Source organism: Gobio gobio (assembly GCF_949357685.1).
Source record: "Gobio gobio genome assembly, chromosome: 2".
Taxonomy (NCBI): Eukaryota; Metazoa; Chordata; class Actinopteri; order Cypriniformes; family Gobionidae; genus Gobio; species Gobio gobio.
In genome coordinates, this window is record NC_137098.1 from 62,077,351 (window position 1) to 62,089,538 (window position 12,188).

Below are 12,188 nucleotides of genomic sequence, written 5' to 3' on the forward strand. Positions count from 1 at the left end.
CATGCTGTAGCTACTCTATTCATGATTGGTCACTGCCAAATAAAAATATTAAAGAGAACGATAAAATAACGTTATTAACCGGTTAATGGTCATTTCAAATTTACGTTTCTGTTCAGAACGATTCAAATTGATTTTGATTTCGTTTCCGTTTTTGTTCCTCGTAAAATTTCGTTCGTTTCCGGTTTTCGTTTTCGTTCCTTGAACCGGTTCAGAGCCCTGGTTAAGACCCTTATTTCTCTGCTGGGATCGTGTCGAGCTCTTTGAAGCTGCATTGAAACTGCAATTTGGACCTTCAACCCCGTTGGTCCCTGTTGAAGTCCACTATATGGAGAAAAATCCTGGAATGTTTTCCTCAAAAACCTTCATTTCTTTTCGACTGACAAAAGAAAGACATGGAGATCTTGGATGACATGGGAGTAGTTTATCGGGAAATTAATTCTGAAGTGAACTACTCCTTTAACTGCTGTTTTCTCACCACTGTTATTTTTTGTGTTTGTTTTGTTATTGAGAGAAAGCGTGCAGCACATTATTACATTTTTGTCTAAATGTCGCTCTCAGCAGCGCGGACGGCGTTGAGATGTTCGTTAAAAGTATATCTCTGCAAGGGTAATTACATTTTTTTTCTTACTTCTAAGCAAAGAATGAAGAATAACTTCGTCATGAGTATATCGGGACACTGAATGACATTCAGTCTCGTCTCTTGTGTGCGAGCGGGCATGAGCAGTAAATTGCTAAGCTGCAGTTCACTTAACGGCCACCGGTGTCACTGATAGCAAGGGTTTCTGAATCCTATATATAGCCCTACATATATTTATGTAAAGGGTGAATTTTTATGTTACAGGTGTAAAACTAAAATTCTTACAGCACTTTACATTTCATTTCCAAAACAAATGTGACTGAGTATGTACTTCAGTCATATACTGTATGAGAGCGTAAATAATATCCCTGTGTGTGTGTGTGAAATGATTAAAGATGGAAAACCTGGAGTCTAACAGAGTTTAACAAGGTCTAACAAGATGGGTTGAATCAGCCTGATGTCAACACCAGCACCCAGAAGAGAAGAGTTGGATTTGTAATTGTACATAAGTGCACTTGTTATTCATACATGAGGAAGTACGGTAGCAGAGGATTACCTGTAGCACGCAGTGCAGAGGACACACACTGCAAGCAGGAGACACCTGGCCACCGGTCTCAGGACATGCGCACACACACGCACGCGCACACACACACACACACACAGATGCACCACAGCAAAAACTGATTTATATACAGAGACATAGACAGATGGACAAACTCACTAACATGAACAAGCCCCCCAGCAAAACACCAGATGCAAAAAGCATAAGCACCACAAAAAAAGCACACCTGCAAACATCTGGCACTGCAATAAGACTATCAGATTCAGAGTAACAGAGTATCATATTGGAAAGCCAAATATTAAAATAATGATCATAATGCTCTGTATAAATGATCACCAGGGACAGAAGTTTTGATTTATTGATGGTTGATAGTAAACATGTTGGTTGAATGGTGATGGTGTCCCATGCAATGCCAAATGTCCATGGCCATCCCATAATAGCTGAATCATCTGCATTACTGAAGGAAATACTAGTGCTTGCAAGGTATGATTAGATAGACAGACAGATAGACAGATAGACAGACAGACGATAAACAGATAGACAGATGATAGATAGATAGACAGACAGATAGACATATGACAGACAGACAGACAGACAGACATATGATAGATAGACAGAGACAGACCGATAGATAGACAGACAGACAGACAGATAGACAGATAGATAGATAGATAGACAGACAGACAGATAGATAGACATATGATAGATAGATAGATAGATAGATAGATAGATAGATAGATAGATAGATAGATAGATAGATAGATAGATAGATAGATAGATAGATAGATAGATAGATAGATAGATAGATAGATAGATAGATAGATAGATAGATAGACATATGATAGATAGATAGATAGATAGATAGATAGATAGATAGATAGATAGATAGATAGATAGATAGATAGATAGATAGATAGATAGATAGATAGATAGATAGATAGATAGATAGATAGATAGATAGACATATGATAGACAGATAGATAGATAGACATATGATAGATAGATAGATAGATAGATAGATAGATAGATAGATAGATAGATAGACAGATGATAGATAGACAGACAGACAGACAGACAGACAGACAGACAGACAGACAGACAGACAGACATATGATAGATAGACAGACGATAGATAGATAGATAGATAGACATATGATAGATAGATAGATAGACAGACAGACAGACAGACAGACAGACAGACAGACAGACAGACAGACAGACAGACAGACAGACAGACAGACAGACAGATAGATAGATAGACATATGATAGACAGATAGATAGATAGACATATGATAGATAGATAGATAGATAGATAGACAGATGATAGATAGACAGACAGACAGACAGACAGACAGACAGACAGACATATGATAGATAGACAGACGATAGATAGATAGATAGATAGACATATGATAGATAGATAGACAGACAGACAGACAGACAGACAGACAGATAGACAGATAGATAGATAGACAGACGATAGACAGACAGACAGACAGACAGACAGACAGACAGACAGACAGACAGACAGACAGACAGACAGATAGATAGATAGATAGATAGATAGATAGATAGATAGATAGATAGATAGATAGATAGATAGATAGATAGATAGATAGATAGATAGATAGATAGATAGATAGATAGATAGATAGATAGATAGATAGCTTAAAACTAAATTAGGTTATCTACAAAACTAAGTTTGAATGGAATCTGTATGTTAAGCAGTTCGAATCTAATAGTGTAATTGGAGCAAACTGTTAAGAAGAAGAAGAAGAAGAATTTCAGCGTGGTGATATCTTGCAAGCACTGTATAATGACCGGCTGAGTTTATCCTTTACATTATGTCAAACAAACCTGCAATGCCTAATCCGGTCTCACCAGACACTAAATAAATCAAACCCATTCTAGCTCAAAAATGAGAAACACCGCACATTCCACTTCTGGTGTTTCTAATAGATAAACACCAGCCATCCAAACAAAACTAAAAGATTGGTGTAAAAGCACACGGTCACAGTACAAGCAGTACTAATACCACCTAATAAAACACACATTTCATCAAAACATCACCAAAGCTACTAAAAGAACTGTAATGTAGAGTCCCATTCTTTTACACAGCCCTTCGTTTAGTGTCAAAGTGTAATACTCTACCATTGGTAACGTTAGCGCTCAACTAATATTGTAACAGTTTTGGAGTTCCCAACAAAACCATTTTATCCTATTAAAACGTAGTGTTAACATTCAGTGTTTCCATATGTTTTAAAGTGCTTTAGCAAAGTGCACAAATCCACATACTGTCCTTTCTTCCTTTTAATTCTCTGTTACACTCAAGTTTTCCTCTCTTATGTCATCTAAATGTACATCTAGTTAATTCTGGCCAGCCGATGCCCGACCACTTAGCTGATTCTTGATGGTTTGAAAGCTTTTCTTAGTGTGTCCAATCACAGACCCCGCCCCGCCCCCAGCACCACAGTCCCGCCCCTCAGAATGACCTGATGGAGTGCCGTCCATCTCCCGCATCTCCTTGTTCATCTTGGCTATCCGGAGTCTAGGAGGAAAACCACAGTGGATGACATGTTAATCAAGTTATTAGCAGGAAGAACTTCATCAAATGTCCTGTAAGTGAATTAGTGGTGTGTTCAGCTGATCCTCTACTTACAGCGTGACGATGTCGGCGTTGGCGTTATCTATGGCTATGCCGATTGGGTCTTTATTTTCAATGTCTTTTGCATTGTAGTCCGCTCCTCTCTTAAGAAACAGACACACCAACCTATGACACGGAGAGAGACACGTTAGGTCAGAGGTCGGCAACCTTTATGACATTTTTAGATTTCCTAATTAAAGGGATAGTTCACCCAAAAATGATTAAATCACCCTCAAGTCATCCTAGGTACAGTATATATGACTTTCTTCTTTCAGACGAACACAGTCAGAGTTATATTAAAAAATATCCAGGCTCTTCCAAGCTTTATAAAAGCCACCCCAAAATTTGAAGCCCATAAAAGTGCATCTATCCATCATATAACTGCTCCACACGGCTCCGGGGGGTTAATAAAGGCCTTCTGAAGCGATGCGTTTGTGTAAGAGAAATATCCATATTTAAAGCTTTATCAAGTAAAATATCTATAGCTTCTGCCAGAATGTCCTCCGTAAGGTTTTATGGGGTTTGGAATTTGGTAAATCATACATTTTTGGGTGAACTATCCCTTTAATCACTGTGCAATGTATAAATACACAACCATATTTACATTTACATGTATGCATTTGGCAGACGCTTTTATCCAAAGCGACTTACAGTCCCTTATTACAGGGACAATCCCCCTGGAGCAACATGGAGTAAAGTACCTTGCTCAAGTACACACTGGTGGTGACCGCTGGGATCGAACCAGCAACCTTCTGCGTATCAGTTCCGTGGTTCAACCCACTGGACCACCATCTCAATCATTACGTAACACGAAAATTAACCTCATTGGTTCTTGCTGAAGCTCAAACGTGCTGCGTAACACGAGCATGAACCTCATTGGTTCTCACACCTCAAGTGAACATTCTTGAGCTTCCGTTTACCACAACTGATGTGTGAGTTGATGAATGTGAATAAAAGCCTAAGTTCAATCTGTTCTTCATATAAAGCGATCGAGTCTCTTCAGAAAATTTGGACTAAACCGCTCAATTCATATGGATTTACGATCGCTTTATGAAGCTTGTTGTACAGCATTGTATCAGCAGTTTGAATCGCCAAATTTCAGCAGTTTGGCGGTTTGACACGCGATCCGAATCATGATTCGACTCACTGATTCATAACGCTTCGAAGCTTCATGATGCCTTGTTTTGAAATCGTCATCACCATGTAAGTCTTTATTTAGGGTTTTTTTGCGCACAAAAACTATTCTCGCCGATTCATAAAGTTATTGTAGAACCACTGTAGTGAGATGGACTTTGTAACGACGTCTTTAGTACCTTTTAAGGGTCTTGAGAGTGTAAAGTGCATTGAGCCAATGGAGGCCTTTCAGAGCCATCAGATTTCAATTAAAATATCTTCATTTCTGTTCTGAAGATGAACGGAGGTCTGACGGGTGTCCAACGACATGAGGGTAAGTCATTAATGACAGAATTTTCATTTTTGGGTGAACTAACCCTTTAATAAAACATCTCTTCTCTATGGCCACTTAAGTAAACACAAAATGTAAAATGTTAAACGGTTTTTCTAACAATGTGTAAAATTATTATAAAGAATCAAAAATTGCAAAAAGGTGCCCAAGTTGGGCTCAGGTGCAGGATAAAAAAGATAATGATAAAAAAGAAAAAATTATGTCTGAACATTGAAGTTACAGCTCCATACAATATATATATATTTATTTATTTATTTTCAGCGCAACGTTTCGACCGCTCAGGTCTCTTGGTGTAAACGGGAATGTGTCTCCCTCGTCTAATGTGATCTGATCGACCAAAACGTATCTTAAAGGGATAGTTCACCCAAAAATGAAAATTAGCCCCTGATTTACTCACCCTCAAGCCATCCTAGGTGTAAATGACTTTCTTCTTTCAGACGAATAAAATAAAAAAAATCCTGGCTAATCCAAGCTTTATAATGGCAGTGATTGTTGTTCTGTTCATAAAAAAGTCCATAAAAGTGCATCTATCCATCATATAACTGCTCCACACGGCTCCGGGGGGTTAATAAAGGCCTTCTGAAGGGAAACAATGCGTTTGTGTAAGAAAAAATATTTAAAACTTTATAGACTAAAATAACTAGCTTCCGGCCGATCGTCTTGCGTATTCAATTTATGGAAAAAGTGTAGTGCCTCTCGTAGTTCAAAACGCTTGCCTGACGAGCGTAACTGGTGTACAATGTCGTCAGAAGCGTTTTGAACTGTGAGAGGCACTTTTATGGACTCCAAAAACATCACAACACTGCCATTATAAAGCTTGGATTAGCCAGGACTTTTTGAATATAACTCCGATTGTATTCGTCTGAAAGAAGAAATGTCATATACACCAAGGATGACTTGAGGGTAGAGTAAATCATGGGCTAATTAAAATTTTGGGTGAATTTATCCCTTTAATATCGGGTGTAAATAGGGCCTTATTTCCCATAGCTCTAGATTCAGCTGTGGTAGCGCAGATTCACCAGCAGGGTGCGCCACCGTTGAAAAGTTTTGCAGGAAACACTGGCTTTGAGTAAAAGACTGATCTATCTACTATCAAGAACATAACTGTTCAAATGAATATCACTACTAAACGGGAAATCGACATTTTTCTACCCAGCCCAGCCCTAGTGTGTTACCCTGTATGTCCCAGTATGGTAGCATGGTGTAGTGGTCCTCTCCCCCTCAAGTCCACCTGGTTAACATTAGCGCCGTTCTGCAGAAGGAACTCACAGGCTGCCAAGGAATTCTGCAGAGAGAAATACACAGTAATTATTCATATTACTCATGCAATACACACTCAAAACATGAACACTGGACGCACACACACACACACACTCACAGCCAAAGCTGCTTGTATTAGTGGAGTTCTGCTGTCTTCAGCCACATTGACCCAGTTGACATCAGCGCCGTGCGCCAGAGCGTCTGCCATGAGAGGGAAATGCTGCATTGCCACAGATCGATACAGCAAAGCCCCGGGATGAAGACCACTCAGATCCTCCTCTTCATCATTATCTGTACAGAGAGACAGAGAGAGAGTCAGTAAGGAGTTTGTGTGGTCAAATGGATGTGATCATATCTGTGTGTGTGTGTGTGTGTGTGTAACCTTTATGAGAGCTGGAATTGTTCTTCATTATGTCACTTGGGCTCAGGCCTGTAGGGGAAACATCAGGAAACAGCCCAGAGATTAGATCAGTAGAAACTGGAACAGACACTTCATTTCATTGTTTCAATTTACTAGGGTCATCGTGTGTGTGTGTTTGTGTGTCAAGGTAACTACATTAAGATTTACTGCACATTTCAGTGTAGTTTGAGTTTATTTGTGATAAAAATATGTTCATCAAATTAAAAACTAAACTGTTACTGTGTTTAGCTATCATAGTTAAGGAATCAGTTGAGGAACCAACAGATAAAATTCACACTTTTTTAAATATCCTGATATATGACCGTAGGAACTCTTGTATTTACACAGTAATCACAATCATGGGAAACATCTCAACTGTATATGCATCTACTGCAAGACGAGCTCTGATCACTATAATAACAGCAATGTTTAAGATGTCATGTGACATTTGATTTATGTGGAGGTAAAAAGTGCCCCTATTGTGCTTTTTCGAACATTACCTTGCATGCAGTGTGTAATATCACTGTTTGTGAATTTAAAAGGTCTCCAAAGTTTTAAAGATCAAAGTGCACAACAAATTAAGTTATTGTCTACTAATAGAAAGAATCGATTCTGAACTGCTGAAACGAGTCGTCAGTAATTCCACTCACTTCCTGTTTCAAACCTACATAATGTAACCATGGGCGTCGGAAGCAAAAAAAAATGTGGGTGGGTCCTCCCCCAGAAAATGTTTTACTGGAGTTGATGCTATTTACATTAAGTACAAATAAGCCACCTTGTTTACTAAATGTCTAGTTGGGCCAGACAAAATTACGGAAGTTAATAAAAACAAAAGTTAATATAGTTGCGATAGTGTAGGGGGAAAGCACATGGCATCAAGTTGACGCGAATCGATCCGAGGTTCAAATCCGCCTTTTGGCGAACTTGCTCTACTCCCTTTTCCCATCACATATCAAATTGGAAAATATCGAAATAAGAAAATATTCGAAATGTGGAAATAAAGCATCAAACGTGTGTTTAAAGCTGCACTATGTAACTTTCCGTCCACTAGAGGTCGCCTATTCAAAACAAAGGCGTGGTTTGATGACGCCACGTTTGAGCGCAGAATCTTGGGACATGTGGTCTTCACCTCACAGCCGGTGGAAAAGAATCGGGATAGGACTCGGGCAGAAATCATGTTCATGGATGTGATTATTAGCGTTACTGTAGTATGAAGCAGTAGCAGGACTGAGTGTTGTGGAGCTGAGCAAGGCCGCTGGAGCGATTGTTAATAAGATGAACGCAACACACGCCTCGCGAGCAGCGGGACTTTTATTATGCCACAGTCGCGGGCGCCACTTCCACTTTTCTGGTCATGAGTATGAGGTAAACCAGCTCTGTTTATCATATTAGACACATCTGAGTGTGTTGAAAATGATGATATGACGTTACTCTGTGCATTCGCTCGGTGGCTGCTGACACTTGTTCACACTGCAGTGAGAGTAAAGCGCTTCTGCAAAATAAAACCAGAAACCGAGGGGAACGCAGATATGACCCGATCGACAGGCGACTCCCTCACACGTCCCGGTTCCTTGGTTAAAACAGCAATTTTCTCAAGATTTACAATTAGTTGGAAACATTTGGGATATTGTAAGTACTCAACTGAATAAAATATATAACACTGGCCTAGTGTTTTTTGGATATTTTACTTAAAAAATGTTACATAGTGTACCTTTAATAATAAAGTGTTTATCAGTTACGGGTAGGTGAAAGGACATATGCGCTGAATTACAGACGGTAAAAGTGAGTGGGTCCGATCTCATTGGTCTTAAAAAGTGGGTGGGTCTTGTCCATGAATGTAACAAATTTGCGTAATGCCAATCTATGATCTTCGTCTACTTTGACCCTGAAACACTGTAGTTGTAGCTGAGACAGAGTTTGGTTCGTATTATCGACATGTTGAGAAGACGTTGTTTTCAGTGCTGAGAATCCACTTCAAAATGCTCTTTAAAAGAACGAGGACTGGCGCTGGAATTGATACAGTAAAACCAACGCCATAGTTACCGTTCATTAATATTCAAAAGTGTATGCAAGTGCCGAAGAAGCCTTGGGAGCTGAAATTCAGATATGGAAATAGGCATTTAGTTTCCGACAGTCGCTGACAGACTGGGCCGTCTGACCATTCAGAGCAGAGCAGACGTGCAGAAAGAGGAGTTTACTGAATCTTCAAACAAACTGTTTTCAGACCTTTTGAGATATTAGGTGATGTGCACTGTATATTATGAGAAAACAGTTTTTTGTGACCCTGGGTGCATGTAAACCTATTGTAGGAGAACCTTAAAAATAGCATAATATGGGCACTAAGAGAACACAACTTAGCACACTTGTGCACTTAAAGCAATTGCATATACTGTATGAAATACTCTGAGATGGATCATATCACTGCAAGTTACATGAAAGGTCAGGTTATTCCATGCCAGTTAGTTTTTGACCACTACTTTTAGTTGCATTTTAGTTTTTCATTTACTTTGCATTAATTATTTAATGTCAGTTTATGAAAAAAATATTTAAACCCATAGTTTTTGTCTTATTTTGAGTACAGTATCTGATGATAACCCTGGTGTGTATGCATTTCTATGCTGAACTGTAGCAGAGAATCAAAAATACAGTGTCTTGGGTGCATGACTCTGCATGTATGAGTGTAAATTATAGCATGCAGTGAGGTTTTTGTGTGTGTACCCGTGAGTCGTGGCAGAGTGGCTCGGTTGGGTTTGGGTTTGAGGGCAGGGCGTATGTTTGGTTTCTCCTGCGTGGTTGCTCGGTTTCGTCGGGCACTGGAGCGCCGCAGGAGCCCTCCTCGGCCAGTCTCCGGGAGCTTGTGGATAAATTTCTTCTCTACATACTTAGAGCGAATCCATGACTCCTTATCTTGCCTGAGAAAACATATAACGATTATATATATTCTAACAAAACTGGTTTTAGTGATGACTAGCACAGCAACACACACACACACACACACAATATCACACGAGTAACGAGCGCAATATCGCACGAGTGCTGTTTTTGTCCCGAAGTGCAAATGTGATATTGATATTGTACAACAGTTCAATAAATAAGAAGTTAATATTCCTCTATATTTTATACATAATATTGTCTGCTTTTGCTCAATTTTGCCAATGCAATATAACCTATAAATCCAGAGCAAAACCGTTGTGTCTGCAAGACACGCATACGCGCGCACACACACACACACACACACACACACACACACACACACACACACACACACACACACACAAACAGGTGTTACGTATCTGAATGAATCAGCGTTTTGAGTGAATCAATCAGGTGAACCAATGATTCAATGGGCCCTTAATAAAGAGAGACATTTATTTAATTCCTGAATGAATCAGTCGTTTGAATGAATCGAATGAATGCCTCAGTGGCTGAATCTGAAATCGCCCCCTATAACCTCAAATAGGGCATTTGTAGTGGTGTCTGAAACCATAGTGGACGTTAGTGAGTACACTCATTCAATCCCACATTGCACCGCAATAACAAGTGTACAGCCGATGTACACACAACGACTGTCTGAATTCACTATTCAATCCTTCAAGTGAACTGTATTAGTGGACTAATGAAGGGAAATAGGGAATGAGGCTATCCACAAGTTTCCTACGCCACATGATGAATTATTTCTTAAGCATTTATTAATCTCAGTTAATGTTAATCTCAACATTTACTAATACTTGATTGAAATCAAAAGTTTTATCTGTTAACATTAGCTAAAGGTGCTATAAGTGATGTCGCGCGTTATTTGTCACATACAGCAAACATCTCACTATCCGCTCGCTGCCTGTCCCCTGAACACACTGTAAAAAAACGCAGTCTCTGTAGTCAGCACAAGCTCCACAAACGGCAACAAAAACAATCTTGGGCAGTCTGGACAACGAAACATAATAAACAGTGCTCCAGCCAATAACCTACAACAATGATTTGGGGGTGGAGGTTTGGGGTTAGTGCGCGTGCACATGAAGTGTGTGTAGAAGAGAGAAGCAGAAAGAGGGAAGTTTGAATTATATGATTTTGAAATGGCCGACAAACGACCAATGAGACGACGTTCTGATGCACAACTTGCAACGAAAAGGGAAAAGGAGAAGGAACGTGCAAAGTCACGAATTTACATTGGAAAAGCCTTCGAAAGGTGGCGAGAACTCCGGCGGCAGAAGGGCTTCCAAATCAGGAAGCACGGAGGGAGGAGGAGGAGGAGGAGGGAGGGTCTAGCTAGCCTCTGTTTTGTTTGACAACACTTCGAACGTCAAGAAGTTAAGCCCTGATCACACAGAACGCATTTTTTTAAGGTTCGAAAACGCGAGGCGCACTGCACTGCCTTTTATTGGTCGACGTTTTTTTCAATTTAGAAAATAGCAGTGCGCTGCGTTTTTTTTGTATGTTGCTAAGGAACCCCCGAATCAGCTGTCCTGTCAGTCTCATCAAGGTAACGGTCACCACAACGGAAGGCCCGCCTCTCCAGTCATTCGATTGGACAATAGAAAACAAACGCGATGACGTCGGTCGCTTTTCCGCTCAGAGTTGATTTTTTTAAAACTTCAGGCACTCCGAGCGCTCCTTCTAAAACACGAGGCGCAGCACGCGGTTAAAGCGCGAGGCGACCGGGGCGCATAAGCAGCGCGCATAATGCTCTTTGCCAACTGAAATCTATTAAAAAAATGCTCCTCTCGTTGCAAAAACGCGTTCTGTGTGATCGGGGCCTTACTCCACCCAGGATCGTTTAGAGCACCTTTAATGAACCCGATTAAAAATTGTAATCGCTTGACAGCCCTAATACACACACACACACACACACACAATTACATATATACATATATAAACGCATCTTTCATACAGACATGCTGATCAAAGGTTAGGTAGAAAACAAAGCAAAACTGCCAATGAACTAGTACACTGCCTTTACTGTACCTCGGACTAGAAGGATGGGGCTTCTTGATTGTGATCTCATCAATACGCGCCTCATAGATCTTGTTAATGGCTCCGTTTCCTAACTCGCACATGAGCTGAAGAAATAGATAGAATGGACAAAAAGAGAGGTGTGACTAATCAAAGTGCATACTTCAAAACATTTTTCTGTGAACGTGACATTGATACTTTCTTACTTTGACGAGCTCTGGTTCCCACGAGTCCAGCGTAAGGGATCGTACCTTTGAGAAGTGGACACCTAAACTCCTGCAAACACAAAACCCAATTCAGATGCATGTTCAAATTATACGTTATATAGTTAT

At 40.0% G+C, this 12,188-nt stretch overlaps 1 protein-coding gene across 1 annotated transcript in view; it reads right to left on the reverse strand.

Annotated features, from left to right (window-relative positions):
- The window catches only part of acap1 (ArfGAP with coiled-coil, ankyrin repeat and PH domains 1), a 37,829-nt gene that overhangs the window by 5,100 nt on the left and 20,541 nt on the right, over positions 1–12,188 (reverse strand). The window contains exons 16-23 of the mRNA XM_079809082.1: positions 12,063–12,132; positions 11,869–11,963; positions 9,628–9,821; positions 6,892–6,939; positions 6,628–6,800; positions 6,425–6,534; positions 3,800–3,910; positions 3,633–3,688 (exon numbers count right to left, since the gene is read on the reverse strand). Of these exons, the coding sequence (XP_079665208.1) occupies positions 3,633–3,688; positions 3,800–3,910; positions 6,425–6,534; positions 6,628–6,800; positions 6,892–6,939; positions 9,628–9,821; positions 11,869–11,963; positions 12,063–12,132 (857 nt within the window). The remainder of the gene's footprint in view (positions 1–3,632; positions 3,689–3,799; positions 3,911–6,424; positions 6,535–6,627; positions 6,801–6,891; positions 6,940–9,627; positions 9,822–11,868; positions 11,964–12,062; positions 12,133–12,188) is intronic.